The sequence below is a fragment of the Hippocampus zosterae genome, chromosome 18, assembly GCF_025434085.1.
Source record: "Hippocampus zosterae strain Florida chromosome 18, ASM2543408v3, whole genome shotgun sequence".
NCBI classification, from domain to species: Eukaryota; Metazoa; Chordata; class Actinopteri; order Syngnathiformes; family Syngnathidae; genus Hippocampus; species Hippocampus zosterae.
In genome coordinates this window covers 15,742,521-15,761,064 of record NC_067468.1, presented here as the reverse complement: position 1 = coordinate 15,761,064, position 18,544 = coordinate 15,742,521, and the positions used below count along the sequence as shown (strand labels likewise).

General features: G+C 47.3%; 2 protein-coding genes and 1 long non-coding RNA gene across 14 annotated transcripts in view; 1 reads left to right on the top strand and 2 right to left on the bottom strand.

Annotated features, from left to right (window-relative positions):
- Window positions 1-4,087, bottom strand: part of si:ch211-196i2.1 (collagen alpha-1(I) chain) — a 37,533-nt gene extending 33,446 nt beyond the window's left edge. Inside the window, exon 1 of the mRNA XM_052051940.1 lies at window positions 3,833-4,087. Coding sequence (XP_051907900.1) covers window positions 3,833-3,962 — 130 coding nt within the window. The 5' untranslated portion in view covers window positions 3,963-4,087. The remainder of the gene's footprint in view (window positions 1-3,832) is intronic.
- A 2,472-nt stretch (window positions 4,088-6,559) lies between these two features.
- The window catches only part of cacna1bb (calcium channel, voltage-dependent, N type, alpha 1B subunit, b), a 54,489-nt gene continuing 42,504 nt past the window's right edge, over window positions 6,560-18,544 (bottom strand). For 7 of the 12 annotated variants that reach the window (XM_052051053.1, XM_052051056.1, XM_052051058.1 and 4 more), the window contains 16 exons: window positions 18,348-18,464; window positions 17,634-17,699; window positions 16,834-16,925; window positions 16,579-16,729; window positions 16,308-16,435; window positions 14,222-14,318; window positions 12,694-12,799; window positions 12,458-12,565; window positions 12,227-12,336; window positions 11,691-11,866; window positions 11,400-11,532; window positions 11,015-11,125; window positions 9,908-9,946; window positions 8,683-8,935; window positions 7,348-7,571; window positions 6,560-7,260 (listed from right to left, as the gene is read on the bottom strand). In XM_052051053.1, the coding sequence (XP_051907013.1) occupies window positions 6,715-7,260; window positions 7,348-7,571; window positions 8,683-8,935; window positions 9,908-9,946; window positions 11,015-11,125; window positions 11,400-11,532; window positions 11,691-11,866; window positions 12,227-12,336; window positions 12,458-12,565; window positions 12,694-12,799; window positions 14,222-14,318; window positions 16,308-16,435; window positions 16,579-16,729; window positions 16,834-16,925; window positions 17,634-17,699; window positions 18,348-18,464 (2,457 nt within the window). In that variant the 3' untranslated portion in view covers window positions 6,560-6,714. Of the gene's footprint in view, window positions 7,261-7,347; window positions 7,572-8,682; window positions 8,936-9,907; window positions 9,947-11,014; window positions 11,126-11,399; window positions 11,533-11,690; window positions 11,867-12,226; window positions 12,337-12,457; window positions 12,566-12,693; window positions 12,800-14,221; window positions 14,319-15,655; window positions 15,753-16,307; window positions 16,436-16,578; window positions 16,730-16,833; window positions 16,926-17,633; window positions 17,700-18,347; window positions 18,465-18,544 lie in introns of all 12 variants that reach the window. The other 5 variants (XM_052051052.1, XM_052051055.1, XM_052051063.1 and 2 more) reach the window with 3 other exon arrangements.
- On the top strand, window positions 11,134-11,492 carry LOC127591245 (uncharacterized). Its single transcript, XR_007959841.1, has 2 exons — window positions 11,134-11,302; window positions 11,368-11,492. It is a non-coding gene; the product is annotated as an uncharacterized LOC127591245 (long non-coding RNA).

Below are 18,544 nucleotides of genomic sequence, written 5' to 3'. Positions count from 1 at the left end.
TGAAGGTAACTGGAGCACCCGGAGAAAACCCACGCAGGCAAAGGGAGATCATGCAAATTCCACATAGAGCAAACAAGGTGAGGACGGTTCTCCATCTGCTTTTTACACTTAACTTGGAACATTGTATCGCATACTACAAGTTTATTATCCAAATTAATGGGCTCGGGGAGGGGGGGGGGGTGGCTCTGCGGTCCAACAAGAGCCACCATTTTGTTATTTCATTGGATGCAGATGCCCGGGGCATGCAGCTGGTATTATCCTGGCCATGACATCATAGGCTCACTCCGCCGAGTTTTTGATCTGGCTTGGCTCAGCCCGCCGCCTTTCATTTTCATGTCAACTGTTATTGAGTCTCACTTTTTTTCTTTATAGACCGACTAGACTTGACAAAATGTCAAAATGGGTTTTCACGAATCAAGTATTTATCTTTGTAAGTGCTTGCAAGTGGTGTGTGTGTGTGGTGGTGGTGGGGGGGCACATATGCGTGCATACGAGTGTTTAACTCATTTAATGGTACGGGTTTTATGCTACAGCTGTTCTCAATTAAAAACAGTGGAAATAACAAAAATCATGTTTTACGTCTATACGCTGCAAATCAGCCGGTGATAAAAGTTGAGCGACGGCGTTAAAAAGAAAATGTCGGCGTTCCATTAACACCACTTGGTAAGAAAACAGAAGCAATTATGATACGTTGTCAAAATCGGGTGCCATCTGCTGGATTTGACTCCGATTGGCGTTTGCTGGAAACTGAAAACACGCCGTTATGTAATCATTTGAAGTTCACTGGTTATAGAGTGGGCGGCCCGGTAGCCCAGTGGTTAGCACGTGGGCTTCACAGTGCAGAGGTACCGGGTTCGATTCCAGCTCCGGCCTCCCTGTATGGAGTTTGCATGTTCTCCCCGGGCCTGCGTGGGTTTTCCCCGGGTGCTCCGGTTTCCTCCCACATTCCAAAAACATGCGTGGCAGGCTGATTGAACACTCTAAATTGTCGCTAGGTGTGAGTGTGAGTGAGAATGGTTGTTCGTCTATGTGTGCCCTGCGATTGGCTGGCAACCGATTCAGGGTGTCCCCCGCCTACTGCCCGGAGACAGCTGGGATAGGCTCCAGCACCCCCCGCGACCCTCGTGAGGATCAAGCGGTACGGAAGATGAATGAATGAATGAATGGTTATAGAGTCGAGACATTTTTTTTTCTACATCAATTTTCCTCCTCGGTTGCCAGACATAATCAAACTTCCCGAAGGTAGGTAAGACTCACATTGAGGTATTGTTTAAAACTGATTCGAATCATGTCTGACGCAATGAGCGAGAGAGTCAGACGGGGGTAATGTTGAGTAGGCTTTACCTGTCAACTATGAGATCCCTTTTTTGATTAATATATCTATATATATTTTTTTTTTAAGTTATTTGTTGTTTATGAGTTGCGCAGGTCATAGTTCACATGAATGGTGCAAACATTTATGTGATTTATCTTTTCTTTTAACAAATACATTTGCATTTCGACAGTTGTTTGAAGACTGGCCACTTTATAATAAATGTCCGGCATTACATGGCTTTTATCCCAAAGCTTGTGTTTTTTGTTTTGTTTTTTCCTGACAGTGAAACAGACCATTACAGCGTTCTGTCATCCATTGCGTTGCCAACAACGACAAACTTGTTTTCATTGGCTTGATTTGCAATATATCCACTTGATAAAGTATCTTATTTATCCACCACTCTTAAAAGTATCCCGTGAGTGTTTTTGATGTTTGGGGGGGGGATTATTCATTTATTTTGAGGTCATGGAGTATGCATAGCAGGAAAAAAAAAAGGAAAATATGAACTTTCAGGTCGTGAGAAGTGTAGAGAACATCTATTGGGGGAAAAAAATTAATGCATTTCTATGAGTCGCTCTCCTTGAAATGAAAACAATGTTGAACCCCCCCCCCCGTCCCCTAAAAACTATGATTCAGTCCACATCTGTTCAGACTGTTGCTGAGGCCTTCGGCTTGAGAAACACAGACTCAATCCAGACAGAAGAAAAGATTTATGGTCTTGCCGATGATGCCAATAATAATAATAATAATGTGATATGAAGTCAAATCTAAGTTGCTTTGACACCATAAAGATGTATTACCAGCAATAAAATGTTGTTCATTCACTTTTTGACAGAGCAACAGCAGCTCTCAACATTGCGCTGACTTGTAAAAAGTGTTCGTTTCTATTGACAACTTATCAATAACCAAAGTATATCGGCAGCAAGTGAAAACGGACCGTCAGGGGGTCATAATACCCGTTATGACATCACCATCAGACTACAGCTACACAGAAGATGCTAATGTTGAGCAGAGGACAAGGGTTCAGTAATTATGAGTCTCATTCCATCCGTTAGCCATATAACAAAACGATGACACTCAAAAGATGCAAAGCGAGCGGCAAAACAAACAGCGGGCCGCTGTGGAATTCAGACGCAACTCACCAAGGCGCCTGGCGCGGTGCCAATCCGAGATCAATTTCAGCAGGTCGCGAAATGATGATAGAAGGTCAACACAATGTAAACCCAAAAGCATGTGCACTTGTGTCACTGCGTCAACAATCCCGAGAAAACAAACGGCGATGAGAGAGCCGAGCCGCCGGGATTGTTGTGTTTCAATTAGTGGAGATGGCACACGGAAATCCTTCCATCGGATGCGATACGTACGGATTGGATTTGCCGCCCGTTTCTGCGGACAAAATTGGCAACGTGATCGCATGCATGAGAAGACTCCATCCATACAAGCGTGCACCGCGTGTTATTCTACCCTACTTGCGCATGCTTTCGGCCGTTTATTGACGCGCCACTTTGACTTTACTGTAAAACTAAACACACAACAAAAGGAATTACCGACAACGTATACTTAAATACAAGACATACTAGATTTGGTTTGAGAAACGCTAGCATTGCTAATGCTAGCCGTCAATGGGAAATCCTATTCACTGTCTAATAGGAAATGAATAGACATTTGGGTATTTTGTTTTTATTTTTATTCAGAGGTTTTAGAGCGTTAATGAGGAATCCGCAACCGTCTTTTTCACAACAGCGCTTTTTCTCTTTGGCTTAAAGGAGACCAGGTCCACAATTTCCAAAAACAAATTTTGAAACGTGGACTCATTAGACCACAGAACACCTTTTCCACTTTGCATCAGTCCCTCTTAGGCGAGCTCGGGGCCCAGGTGTTGTTGACAAATTGCTTTTGCTTTGCATCGTAGAGCTTGAAGTTGCACTTAACGGATATATATATATACAGTATATATAAACTCACCATCTGCTGACATTTGAGCAAACATCACAACTGTTAGTGGCGCATGAGAGGTAAAGTTGACAACCAAACCCTACCAGTGTGTCAACACGTGTGTCAAGAATGCCATTTTACCAACACGACTGGTTCTAGGTTATATAGTAGAGGATTCTGGTAAAAATTTCAAGTGAAAATTGCACCGCCCAAATTCACAATTTTACAACAGACACTAGACAAGTTGTTAAATCAGAGTACACACACACAGCCCAGCCTCAATTTGATATATTGTATTGTTCTAAAAGCAGAGCAAATATGCTTACAAAGTTACATAAATAAATATAAAAATAAAACGCTGCTGTGTGATATTTAATAACCGAGCCATCTTTTAGCCGACGTCCTTTGAACGTCATTACAAATAAAGTCATTTCAAGTCAACACTTAATTATTAAATCGCATGCTTGAGACATTTCTGTCATTTTAGGACTCGTGAGTTTTAAAGCATTCGAATGAGGAATTCAATGATATCATTCCGTCTGCGCTATACTAGGAGTCGGATATTATTGAGACTTTTCTTACCGGTGTGCAGCATTCCGGAGCCAGACTCTCCTTCGGAATCAATCAAGGTTGGGAAATCTCCGGGGGTGCCTCTGCATATGGTCAGAACCCCGAGGAGGCAAAGTGTCCACCGAGACACCCAGCACAGCATCTCTTTCGTGGATGACGGTGCCAAAGTGCCTTATGGACATAAAAGTGTGCTCGTCATTGATTGAAAACAAAACCACGGGTCTTTTCCACCTGTCCGGTCGTTTCCTCCTCCCCCACAGCCGGCATCTGTTTTGCCCTCCCTCGGCCACATAGAACGAAGAAGCCGGACAAGACCCGCCCACGCTCTCCTATGTGGCCAATCAGAACTCTGTATTTCTTCGATATTTTACTATCATCCAATTCGGTATATTTGTCATTCATAAATGCCTGCCAGGAAACTTCCGGGTGGCAGAACGCAAATACACCGCTACTGTCATAATGAATCTTTCGGAATGCAATACAGCCATGTCATAATCGTTCTTCTTTATTCAATAATTTATGCTCATACAAAAATCGGAACAGACTGACTGCGCAGGAGACAGTCGAGTAAGAGATCAGGCAGCGAAGGATTGAGACACTTTAGAACCACTCTGCAAGAACATTTGCACTTTTTCTGAGGAAGGGGGGGGGGACTGGTGGAAACGTTGTGACGATGGTATTCAAGTTCATCAAGTTTACACACTGGCTGTGTAGAGCGTCAAAGTCATGGATGTATTAAAGTCAAACCTTTTTTTTCTTTCACTTTTGCACATGCACGTTCCTTTGAAAAAAAAACATGCAAACAGGAAACGTCCATTGGGGGGAAGCCAAAATAAATGAAGACCGAAGACATTTGACACCCTGTTTCAAATCCAACACATCCCTAGAGCCATACTGGGTGATGGCCAATCATTATAAGAACGAAACAAGTATTTGTGACACGGGCAACCCTACAAAGCAATTGGAAATGATTTCGGGTGGTGTGAGATGAGGACACTGGAAAATGGGAGACCGAACCCACCTAAATAATGTGACATGTGACACCCTTTGAACGCACCCATTTGTCCACGATCCAATAGTAGCGCTTGTGGATAAAATCAAAAAGATGTTGGAGGCGCTCACATTTATCACATTGCTCAATTTCCCACATGGAAGATTTTGACACGCCCGCCCCCTCCAAAAAAAAAATCCAATCTAAAAGCCTTTCATCGACAGTTGAGGTATCGTTCGAACTCGTGTAGGCCCATCGATCCGATGGGCTTGTGGAAGAAGCATGCCCGATTGCTCGGAAAAGTACAAATTCCATATTTGTGCATGATTTCATTTTGGAAAGCCCTCACTCATACTTCACCCGGCCAACCATAACATCTTGGCAATTATTTGTTTGTAGATCCAGAAAACGTTTATTTGGGAAGTCTGACAAACTATTCGGACCCATATACCCTGAGATCTGGGCGGTGAGTATGCGGGGCCGTCCCCTTCCGAAATGCAGAACGGAATAACAATTCTATACGGGGGGGGGAGACACAATTTGAGCAAGGGGCCCGCATTTGGGCGTAGGGCCTGCAAATGAAATTGTGCTTGCCGTCTCAATTTGGTCAGACTGTATGTGGACGTGTACGTCAAGTTGAATAGAGAAAATCCAGCATCCATTTTTTTTTTTAATATACTCATGACAATTGAAGAGGTGAAGCATGCATGCAACGGTCCCGAGGGCGTCCCTCACGTCCGTGGACCGGATTGTTGGTGAGCCCTGCGGTTGAAAGTTTACCCACCGTGCCTTGAAAGAGCAATTGTGTCGTGGTCGTGTTTGTGTGGAAGTTATTTCACTCTTTGGGGCATCCTGTGGGCTGATGGGGAGGAATTTTAAAAAAAAAAAAGCTATGAGCATCTCCCGACTAGGAGTCTGCTGGAGGACATTTATTTCCGACATTTTGATCGTGTAAAAATGGCACTTTTGTCCTTCGACAGACGATATCTTAGCGATTGACTGGCAGTGTGTTTGAAGAAAAAAGGCAGATGGCTTAGTACACACCCTTGAATAAAGTACAGACACAATTTGGACACGTTCAAGACCTCGGCATGCACTACTTTGCTTACTTTGGATCTTTAGTTTGGATTCACCAACTACAAGACTCGGTATATAAAAATGTTTGGGTTTTTTTTTTTTTTTTTTAATCGAGACCATCACAACAGCGCCAAACAACTCGATATTTTCCGGTAGTCAACATCCCGCGACTTACCTGCCTGACTGTGCGTTCAACACAGACCACCCACTCAAAGACGCCAGACTCCTGCTCACATATCTTGTAAAATGAGGCACTTAGTATTCGGCCACATGTAAAATTCTTGTCCAAGTCCCTGCGTGCGCCCCCCCCCCACACACACCCCCAAGCCCCAACTTGACCATAAAAATGGCTCACGTGTGTTTCTTTTGCCTCAAAGCGACACTCGTTGATCTTTGCAGGAATCGGAAAAATTTCCAAGACCGACATCAAATCACCTTGGCCCTTTTGAAGAATTCCGTCACGTGGAAAGCCGTGCCCTTATATGTCAAGACAAAATATAACATCCAGGTAGATCAAGAATGAGGCATTTTAAACGCTTGTAAAACAGAACAGTTGCTCTTCAAGATTTTGGCTTTTCAACTTCAACCCCACCGACCAAGGCAAAAATACTGAAAGGTCTTCAAAATCCGTTTTGGGTCGATTAACGTCAGCGTTCCGTTTTCCTTCGGCGGCCTTTGACGGCACTTTGGACAGGCCGCTTCCCACTTTCCCCTCATTCCGAGCCTGCCGACCTTTGACCGGCTCACGCGACCCCTGACATGAGCAACGCGGACGAGCCGCTTCTTCATCGGCGGGTAAGAAACGCCGCTCGGGTATCCTCGCGTGTTAGCACCAGTCCTCGTCTTCTCTCTCCCTGAGGCTTCCCGTCGCTCGGCTGTTTGACGCAGAGTTGACCCCAAAGGTGAAGTGGTACCCATTGGGGACCACGTCCGCACGCCCTTGCGCGGACGCCGCTGCGGCGGCGGCGGCGGCGTGGGAAGAAGACGAGGCGGTTGCGGAGGCGCCGGATCTGGCCGAGTGTGCTTGGCTGCTCACGGCGTCCTGGAAGTCTTCCGTTTCTTCCGCCAGCGCTTGCGGAGAAGCTCCCTGCAGCTGCCGCTCTAAATTCGGGTCGGAACCGATGCGGGTGACCGGTATCGGGGAGCGGTCGCCGTCCCCGCGCGGGCACTCGTGTTCTGAAAAAAGGCCGCGGCCGGCGCGAGTGTGCTGTCCGGCCGGAGTGGCGCTGGCGGCGGAAGACAGGGGGGAGGAGTTTGCCGTCTTGTAGGCCACGGCGGGACGAGGAGTCAGGGGAGTTTGGGGCAGCTGCCTGCGACCGCGGCCTGGTGTGCTTGAACCAGTGGGGGCGGGTTTACTCCCGGTGCTACCGTGCTGGGGAGAGGAGGGGGGGGGGGGGATAAGTGACCATCCATAATCTTATCCAAATGACAACCCCGCCCTGAACAGCGAGTAACTCACTTGTTTAAGGATGGCGGTGTCTTGTCCCTCTCCCGGAGACGTGGAGCGGCTCGGGCCGGCGGACTTGGTGTGGCTCGTCTCCCTGGAGCCGTAACGCTCGCAGGAGTAGTAACGTTGCTTCTCCCCCGCGGAGGAGTGATGCCTCCTCTCGTGCGGCCGACTGCGGTCACGCTCCCTCGCTCGTTCCCGAGACAAACCTTCGGCTGAAGGGTCAGTGAATGAGCCTGTGGGGGAGGAGGGGGGGGGAGGGGGATGCAAAAAAATGTAGACTACACTCTTTGTCGTATACTTCTCATCATATTGTAATTAAAATGTGATTTAATAAAAAAGAAATACAGGAAAGGGCGGCCCGGTAGTCCAGTGGTTAGCATGTCGGCTTCACAGTGCAGAGGTACGGGGTTCGATTCCAGCTCCGGCCTCCCTGTGTGGAGTTTGCATGTTCTCCCCGGGCCTGCGTGGGTTTTCTCCGGGTGCTCCGGTTTCCTCCCACATTCCAAAAACATGCGTGGCAGGCTGATTGAACACTCTAAATTGTCCCTAGGTGTGAGTGTGAGCGCGGATGGTTGTTCGTTTCTGTGTGCCCTGCGATTGGCTGGCAACCGATTCAGGGTGTCCCCCGCCTACTGCCCGAAGACGGCTGGGATAGGCTCCAGCACCCCCCGCGACCCTAGTGAGGATCAAGCGGCTCGGAAGATGAATGAATGAATGAAATACAGGAAAATAATGATATAATAATAATATTCTCATAGTTTGGCTCCAAATGTATTTTGGTCAAATACTTGGAAATAGGGCGGGGTGGGGGGTGGGGGGGGGTGATGCCGTGTCACCTTTGACCTTGGTTACAATAGTAACGAGCGATGCGTCGTCGTGGATTTGTTCACTGAATTAGCTCCCCATCTTTTTTTTTTTCCCTCCCCTTTTCTTCAACGCATGCGCGAAAAGCACATATCGTACGGTCGAATCATTTCATATCACAAATACAGTTCCACCTGTCGGGAAAAACTTGGCACATCCCGCCAAGGTTTATTGACCGTTACTGCGCGGCGGTGAACCGTTGACGACGTTAACATGCGTGCCGGCGTCCCCCTCGGGACGACTGCGCTTGAGAACGACAAAATTCTGTACATCCTCCCGGTGCTGCTTACGGAAAAACAAAGAAGCAGGCTGGACACTAATCCATCGCGATCACCCGATTCATCGTCGTGCAGTTTTTGTTTTGTTTTTGCAGTGCATTGTGTCGTGCGTCCTGATTGGCTCACAGGAATCATAACTGGTCGAATATCAATTGGGAATTTTTTCTTATCTGAAGAAGTATTTTCTCTACTTTTGACTGACCAAGAGTGCTCTGCGGCTGCACCGATGTGGCTCTATCCAGCGATTTTTGCTTTTTGTCTTTGTCCCTGCGTCTGTGGCAGCGGTGGTGGTGGTGATGATGTTGATGGACTCGATCCGGGCCTCGGACCCCCGATGGTTGTTGCTGAACCGGTCGAATCAGGTTGTAATCCTTCAGAACGACCTCCTGGTTGTGCGGCGGCGGGGGGGTCAGCGAGGAGGCCGAGCGTCTTATGGGACTGAGGTCAACGATCGGCTGCAAACGGAAAGAAAGCAGACGGCAGTGAGGAGGACGTAGCGTGACGGCGAGTGTCGGATGGTAACGAGAACCAAAGCTCTTGACTGGATCATGACAATAGTCACATCACACAAGATGAAGGCTACTTTTTTTTTTTCTTTCAACGCATTCCTATTCCTCGGTCATACCGACCCCCCCCCCCCATGTACCAATGTTGAAAGGTTTAGAGAAGAAAGATCTTCAATATTTAGGATTACATAACTGCGGACTAGAGAATAATTAGTGGACAAAGAACAGGCTGGGTGATGACATTACGATTTCTGGCTTTTTTCTCCGTGGGCGCCGAGACCAATTATCGGATTAACACTGTTGTGTGTGTGTGTGTGTGTGTGTGCGCGTGTGTGTTTAACATTTGCCGATTAAAAAAAAACTATTCTCACCACTGTGTTTCATTCTTGTTTAATATCCTTTTAGCAGTATGTTTCACCGTTCTTTGTTACTCTATTGTCCACTGCCCTCAAAATGTTTCAGGCAGGCACCCCCCCACCCCCTTCAAAAAGCTCATATGATTGTACGGGGTAGGGAGGGGGGGCATATATTATTGACAATAATATGTTCTACGCAGCCCCGCTAGTCCCCACGCGGCATTCTGATTAGCGATGCGGTAAAATCCACACGTTTTTGTCCACCTGAGGGGGCAGCCATTTTGTCATTTGCCGTCAACTGAAAATGACATCACAGTCGCTCTGTGTTGCCGTCAACTGAAAATGACATCACAGTCGCTCTGTGTTGCCTACAAAGTCATTTACAACGCACCGATTAGAGACATTCAGGGGTAACAATAGAACAACACAGAAAACAAACACGACTACGTTTTCGTATCTGGCATGGTTACCGCAACGAAAATGGACCCGAGATGACGGAAGCTCACAGACACCAAGACATGAGAGAGGAGAGCAACAAAGAGGTGGCACAACGGGTGGTACATACTGCCAGGTGGGTCCCAGGGGCGTGGCGAGGGTGGCTCCGCTATCGGACGGCACACACAAGAGGGAGGTGGGCAAAATATTAGCCACGGGCATCCAAACGAGGGAGAAAGCGAAGACAGAAGAGGAAAGAGAGAGAAAGAGCGATGAAGTTCAAGGTTGGCAGTCGCGAAAAAGGTGGCGGTCACTTGATGTTTGTGTTGAAGCCCACGTCCGCGGAGGCAGTTTGGTCTCGTTTCTGCCACAGAGTTTCCAAACACAAAACACATGTTGGTCCACTCGTGGCAGAACTCTGACCTGAATTGCGGTGAACCGTGCATAAAATGGGTGGAACGTGAGACGCATGCTGCAGGATTTCAATGTCATCCAATCATCCAATTCAAATGTGTGCCTACCGATGGTCTAGGCTTCAAATATATGGATCCGTTTTTTTTGTTTTTGTTTTTTGTTTAACATGAGTAATGCCAACCTCCTCTTCCAAAAAGCCACATAGGAAAAGTGCATGTCAGGTGATGCGGGAGAGCAGGACGGTAGAGAGCAGGAGATAAACTAGCGAGAGCAGGCAACTAACCGAAAAAAAAACACAAAACAAATAAATAGCCAGAAAAAGCGACTACACTTCACAGAACGGCATTAAATTCAACCATTTAAATTGATGATTTGACTGAAAATGACAAATAAGATCCATTGCTCATTTTTATGATCAAGACTCGGAATACGGTGCAAAGTACGATATAGACACGACATTGGCGGAAATTCTTCTTTTTTTTTTTTAAATCAGAAGACTTCTTGGCAAATTTCTGGATTACTATGGATACAATTCACAAGGTTCATTTAGAACTCCAGAGTCCAGAATAGTCACAAAATTTATATTTAAAGGTTATCTCTTCTGAAACTTTTGCTAAGCAAAATATATGGCGCCCTATTATTTTTTTTTTTAATCTCGTGTCTCATATTCATCTTTTGATGTCATCTCCGATATAAAGAAAATTGGCCTTTATTTTGAAGGGGGAGTGTAATTGCAGACAGACCAAGTGGCTGACTTCTTACACGACTGATATTTCCAAAATAAAGACAAGAAAGCAAATAGACGCAGCGAGGAGCTGCTTACGTAGTACTCCGCATTGAGTCGAGGCAGAGAAGCCGCACGGCCGTGGCCTTCCAGACCGGGATATGCTTCCGTGTCTGAGATGATCTCCACCGGCTTCATTTCAACCACTTCCTGAAAATACAATGAAGCACGCGTGGCAAAAGCAGGTGGTCCGTTGTTTTTTGTGCTCTTGGTTGTGGCTTTTTTTTTGTGAGAGCTTTTGTGTGTGTGTGTGTGTGTGTGTGTGTGTAAACCTCGCTTTGTTGGCCTTTTTACTCGGTCCTCACTGTGCCACAAGTGCAGGAATGTGTGTGTGTGTGTAAACCTCGCTTTGTTGGCCTTTTTACTCGGTCCTCACTGTGCCACAAGTGCAGGAATATGTGTGTGTGTGTGTGTGTGTGTAAACCTGAGGCCTTGTGGAACACCGCACATCTTCTGACTGGCCCCTCTGTAGTTTCCTCCGCCCTTTGGGTCTCAGCGCGGCCAGAGAAACATCTCCTGACTGGGAGTGTTTTATGGAACTCCTCTGGTCAAGTCTGCTGTGAAGGAAAAAAAAACAACAACAAAAGTGTGTTTTATCATTCGTTGCTGTTCATCTCCGGGGGAGGTAAGAATTGGTTAGCGCTTAAAGCAACGTAGGTACGCGTAGTGGGAGAAACCAGTCGAACGCTGTTCGGTCCAAATTGATGTCGCTCACATTGTGTCGTCGTTCACCAAGATGGCGGTCGCGGTCGCGACAGGTGGAAGAGGGGACGTCTTTGTTTCGGACTCAGGCTGGAGAGGCAAGAGCTGTTCCGGACTGGCTATGGGGGGCTGTACTTCCTTGATGTGACCGAGGGGGAGTATAGGACGAAACAAGGCCCCCAGTTTGCTCTATAATAAAAAAACAAACAAAAGTGATGATGCACAATCGGCACCATGTCGGAGATCGTGACCCCCCGGGCTAGTTAAAATGGTATAACCCAAGAGGCAAGGTGCGGCTTGCCATCGTTACCGTGAGTTGCGTTTCACGCTATTAAAGCATCAGTTAAATGCCATAATGACTTGTGTCATGAATAACACAAACAATCGTCACGTCTTCGCGACTGCACTCGTTATTTCAGTCCACATAACATTTTCTACTTTTGATCCGCACGTGCCAAAGTACCTCAACGGTTGCACTTCACGACGCAGCAACATTTCACTCAACTAGCAGATTCCGCTTGAATCAAAGTCCACGAATGGCTCGCGTACCTGAACTCCTCCCGAAGGATGCTGCTGCTGAAGTCTTTTGGCTCGATTCTGCTTATAGTAGTCGAAGATCATGTGGGCCGCATAGACTTTCCCCACAGTCAGCTCATTGTCTGGTAAAGAGAGCACACAGTAGATGGCGCCAAAGTACAAAAAAAAATAGGAACACAGGAGTGACCCGTGATTCCTTGGTCGCTTGTTTCCATGGCACTGTCAAAGAGAACTCGGTCTTACATTTGTGTGGCGTCACAAGAAGGTCAACAGTCTTCGGCGACAAGCTGGGCCAAACTCTGTTTAATTCCCTTTTCAGGTCAATGTCGCACAGATGTTGTGCCAAGACTCCTGTGAAAGCAGGTTGACATGAAATGTGCGGTTCTTATCAAGGATATCACCATGATCACGATTCACAAAAAATCTGATGCGTCATCCCGACTGCAAAGAATTCCAAACGAGCTTGCGGCTCCGCTCACCGGATGCCAGCTTGATCTCGAGGGCTGTGCGAATCAGGGCCATGAGCGTGGAGGTGAAATGGACCGTGTTGTCGTCGGCAATCGGCATGTTCATCCTGACCAAACGCTAACACGAGCGGCAGAAAAGGACAAGGCGGGTTTATGAAGCGGGAACATTCAAACGCAACGCTCCCCCCGGACTATTGTAATCTGTCATTCTTGGTTTTAATTCTCGTTTAATCCATTCCATTCTGTGATGCATTCTATTCATTGATCATGCAGATTTCACATTGAGACATTCACATTGAGGCAAGGCAGGGCGGGAGGTACATGCACATCGACATCCAGATCCCTGAAGCATCAGAAGCAATGCAAAAAAAAATAAAAATAAACCCACAAAGACAATGAGAGCGATGACGTGAAGAAAAATGAGGTAGGAAAATAACGGGCGAGAACGTCAAGTATTGTGTACGTATGAAAAGTCTCGCATCTATTTCCGAGAAACGCACAGCGGTAGCGTGTCAGCTGAGGACAAGCGCGCGAGAAAACAGCGTATCATGCTAATGGGTAAGAACACCCACGATAAAGTCACCCGGGGAGATTTGCAAAGTCCCCAGTGTGAGCAACCCTGCATCTGAATCAAAATGCTAATTAAGAAAAAAAACTACATTTGCTTCAACATTCTTATTCTGATTCCAAATTCTGTGTAAAAAAAAAAAAGCGGGTTGCGACAGGATCAGGCGGGAGTGAAGTTACAACAAGGTGTCATTTTAAATGCACGGCAGCTAAATTGAGGAGCTCCGCCTTCATGTCTTCAATAAGTTAGCAGCAGCAGCTGCTTTCGTTGAGTCTGGATTTTATAATCAGACCGGCAAATCGGTGCCGTTGCCTTTCATCCGAGGCAGCTGGCGAAAGTAAAGCCTTTTCGTTCTCAAGAGTCATTCATGCTTTCAGATTACTGTCCTGCGCTTTACTTTGGAGTCAGACGATCCTCCATTCAGCGTCTCCAGTTGGACCAAATTGCTGCTGCTGCTCGCCTCTTGACTGGTACTCGTCAAGTACTTTGAACCGACCGTTCACAGTCACATTCTTATGTGTGGACCTTCAGGTTTCAAGAATCTTGGTGCTGCTATTTCGCAGATATCTATATATTTTTTTTCTACTCTAAGGCCAAATTCATAAAGAATGAACTGCAGCCGCTGACGGCAGCTTCAATTGCGCTTCATTTGGCCAGAGTCAAAGATTCATCGGAACTTTTCTTTTGCCTTTCCGGGTTTCTGTGAGAAACGCTTTGTGATAATCTGTGCAGACGTGTTGGGATTTTTTTTTTTTAGTTCTTTTTCAAACCCGAATGTAGTTGAATGTCAACAAATCCTCACAAAGCGTGACAATGCTACGGGGCAACAAAGCTACATCAGCAGCCCAGAAGATTCTGAATGTGACACAGTGAGAGAAATTAGATGGTGTTGGACAGTTGGAAGCAGGAGACCAGCGGTGACTGAACGAAGCAACGCAGAGGCGAGAGGGGGGAGGTGGGGGGGGATTCTACCTTATAGGCGATGCGGGGTGGGCATTTCTTTCCCAAACCTAGAGGAGGGGACATGTCTCGAAGCATCTCGTACATATCACGATAAGTCATACGGCCACTTTCCGCAGAGACGTGGAGGAAGCAATGGAGAGTTCCCATGGGTGAGATGGTACGGTCAAGAAGAAGGGGTTGGGGGAAAGGTTTCAACAACCAAACGCAACAAGGAAAATGGCAGGGGGAAAGAGACAGAAATCCTTGTTAATAAGATTTCTAGGATATCATGACACGGAATCCTTGTGGGAGTGAAGGATTGGGGAACGCATCCCACAGGCCAACGTTCAGGGAAAAGGCTCTGTGGAGAACGACTCCGGGATGGAGGCCATTCGGAAGTTGGAGTGCATTTTGGGTGACTTGAATACTCTGCGGTTGAATCATCAAATGGGAGAGGGTGTTTCTCCAAAGCGTGACTGACTTCCAATGCCAATGCCTCCCGCGTGATTTCATCGCAAGCTGACAGCTTTCGTACACATTTGTAGTACGGCTGGAAATCAGATGAAATTGCGACGCACGTGCACATACGGTATGGCCCATTATCGTTTTTTTTTTAAACGGTCCTTAACTAAAGTGCCTTTCATTCATTCATTCATTCATCTTCCGAACCGCTTGATCCTCACTAGGGTCGCGGGGGATGCTGGAGCCTATCCCAGCCGTCTTCGGGCAGTAGGCGGGGGACACCCTGAATCGGTTGCCAGCCAATCGCAGGGCACACAGAAACAAACAACCATTCGCACTCACACTCACACCTAGGGACAATTTAGAGTGTTCAATCAGCCTGCCACGCATGTTTTTTGGAATGTGGGAGGAAACCGGAGCACCCGGAGAAAACCCACGCAGGCCTGGGGAGAACATGCAAACTCCACACAGGGAGGCCGGAGCTGGAATCGAACCCGGTACCTCTGCACTGTGAAGCCGACGTGCTAACCACTGGACTACCGGGCTGCCCCAAGTGCCTTTCAGTGTTTAAATAAAATCAACTGCATCATGATCATGATTACTAATACGGTCCCAAGTGACAGAATAGTGGCAGAGTATTCATCCAAGATGCGCTCGATCTCCGAATGCCTAAAATCCACGCAGCAGTAACCAACGTGGAAACAAAGCTCACAAGTCTGCATTTCATTTTTTTTCCCCAAAAAAAAAACAACCCCACAGGCGATGTCATTCGACATCTTGTTAGCCGCCTTTCATAGGAGCCTCACTTGTGGCGTTGTTTCTTCGGCTTGCCGCGGTTAGCTTAGCTGCATGCCGGTTAGTAAGGGATCAATGCATATTTGTATGCATGTGTGCCCGATGCGCTTCTCTTGGCACGTCAGGAAATGAAAACAGACATTAACATCGGTCCAAATCATCACAGTCCCTTTTGTGGAGGAAAAAGGACTGTGAGGGAGTGCAAACCTTATAGGCCACCCTGTTTGGGCACTTCTTCCCCAGGCCCAGGGGCGGGGAGATAAAACGCAACAATTTGTACATGTCTTGGTAGCATATCCTTCCGCTGAAAAAGATAAGACACCATCAGTCATGTTAGGTCAGAGCACGTATAAGCTTTGTGCAGCGCCGCGATACTCAAGAAGAAGGCGCAAACGAGACGCGCTTTCTATCCGACGAAGAGGATGGCACTTTGCTCGAGTCCAAAACGAGGCTCCGGAAAAGCTAGCGAGCCACAGGTAGGAGGATTCCTCTCACGACTAAAACATGTCGACTTCAACGCGGCGAGGAGCAAAACCGGCATCGTCGCATGGGCGGCAAAATGCCTTGCGTGAGTCCGTGACTAACGGCCATCTTTCGAGGCAGCGGCTTTGGCGGGAAAGGAGGCGACGCTCGCCGGATTTACATGCATCAGGCGCGCCGGCTGAAGGCTCGTCACCCTTTCTCAGTTGGCACGGGGGGGGGGGCTCGGGCTGTCATTCACCCCCGCCGCGGATTCTAAGACGGGATTCGACCCCCACCCCACCCACACACACTAAAGGGCACTGAATCATTCGGCTGGAACCCCCCCACCCCCTCTCGAAGCGTAGCGACACAATGGAAATCAACCCAAAGCACCTACCAGGCCGCCGGGTCATACTCTGCCCATACGCGGATAAACTCATCGAGGTGATGAGGACCCAAGATGGAGGCATCCCTGGTCAGATATTCAAAGTTGTCCATGATGACAGCGACAAATAGGTTGAGCATCTAGTGAGAGGGGGGGGGTTAACAAATGGCAATAAAAAATAAAATAATTAATTAATAATAATTAAAAATAAAAAGAGTGGCAAAGTAGCACTTTGAATGAGCCACCCGGTTTAAAAGCGCGTTTGCTCGCCAAGGTTACTGACCAAGAAGGAGCAGAGGAAAATGAAGGAGACAAAGTAGAAGTAGGCAAAGTCGCTTCCGCACTCTTTCCCCGTTGTTCCTGAGAGTTTGTCACATGACCGGTTGCTGAGACATGAAAGCATAATTTCGTGCCACGCTTCGCCAGTGGCGCTCCTGCAGAATGCAAAAGACAAAAGCGAGGATTGGAACCACAATTGGAACACCCTGCGCGAATTTTAAGATGGTGTGTGTGTGTGTGTGTGTGTGTGTGTGTGCACCGGAAGAGAAGGGTTAAAGCCTGGAAAAAGGTCTGGAAGTTGTTGTGGTGATTTATTGCAGTCTCTTCATTCAGCTCAATGTTCCCAAACACCTGCAACAGGAGGGAATCATCTTAAAAAGTGCAAAGTTGCTGTCTAAATCTTTTTTTTTTTAAGTGTTGAAACATTTGGACGATAGTGAGGCTCTTCGGCATGGTAACCTCCAATGACATCGATGGATGACAACTTGGCGTAAGATTAAAACGAGGCAAGAGAGCAGCACTTTGTTGCGGCGAAAACGACCGTGGCAATTTTCAGCGTTGATTATTTATTTGAACGACAATAAAGAAAAAAAAATCATCAAAAAAATCATTGAGCGGCCCGGTAGTCCGGTGGTTAGCACGTGGGCTTCACAGTGCAGAGGTACCGGGTTCGATTCCAGCTCCGGCCTCCCTGTGTGGAGTTTGCATGTTCTCCCCGGGCCTGCGTGGGTTTTCTCCGGGTGCTCCGGTTTCCTCCCACATTCCAAAAACATGCGTGGCAGGCTGATTGGACGCTCTAAATTGTCCCTCGGTGTGAGGGTGAGTTCAAGTGGTTGTTCGTTTCTGTGTGCCCTGTGATTGGTCGACAACCGATTGAGGGTGTACCCCGCCTACTGCCCGAAGACAGCTGGGATAAGCTCCAGCACCCCCCCGCGACCCTAGTGAGGATGAAGCGGCTCGGAAGATGAATGAATGAAAATCATTGAAATGATTTCTCTTGTTTGAGGAAAAATTGAAATGAATTGCAACGTCCATTCGGAAAAGCGCGCGAGCGCTCACCTGCATTCCGATGATGGCGTAGATGAAGAAGAGCATCGCAATGAGCAGGCAAACATACGGCAGGGCCTACAGAGGCAAACACAAACAAGGCAGTCCGGATTTTCTGTCTCCATTTTAGGGCGTCGGCACGCGAGTCTTGCCTCTCTTCAGCAGCCACCTTATTTGCCATTTGTCTCGTTGCACAATTTCGACAGTCAACCGTTACCCCGCTGTCTTGATTCGTTCAAATATCAGTTGAGGAAGAACAAGACATTTGCTGTCAGCTTCTAACGCCGCAGTTACGGTTGATTTTCGTAAAAGCTCTCCCCCACTGACGTTAAACCCGCTCTAAATTCCTCCCGGGATTTAAAATGGAAAACAGAACATATCAACGGAGGCCCCGTCAGAGCAAGCTTGCGACTTTTTTATCGTTTGCAATGCGCCTCGACAACCATTTTAGTCTTTCGGATGCTTGTGATGTTTCTCTCTCCCCCCCAAAAAATTAAAATAAAAAAAAAATCACCGTGGGTAAAGAGCAAACTGATGCAGTTGCTTTCTTATCTATAAATCAGCATGTATTGTATTGTATTGTATTGTATTGTATTGTATTATCTCTAGCGCGTAAACGCTCGCCTGCGTGATCTGCATTTTCAACATCAAGACAGTAACCCCGTACAACCCACTCCGTATTCAAATGTGCATGAGAAGGTACGCTTTTTTTTTTTTCTTCTTCACCTTGAAGGACTGCACGAAGGTCCACAACAAAATGCGAATGGTGTAGCCCTGCCGGAGCAGTTTGATGAGCCGGGCGGCTCTGAACAGCCTCAGGAAGCTCAGGTTAATCATCTTGTCCTGCAGGTGATGAATGGAAACGGGGAAAAGGTTTACAGCCAAACAACCTGAGGACAAACGGCTTTCCTTTCATTGGTCAA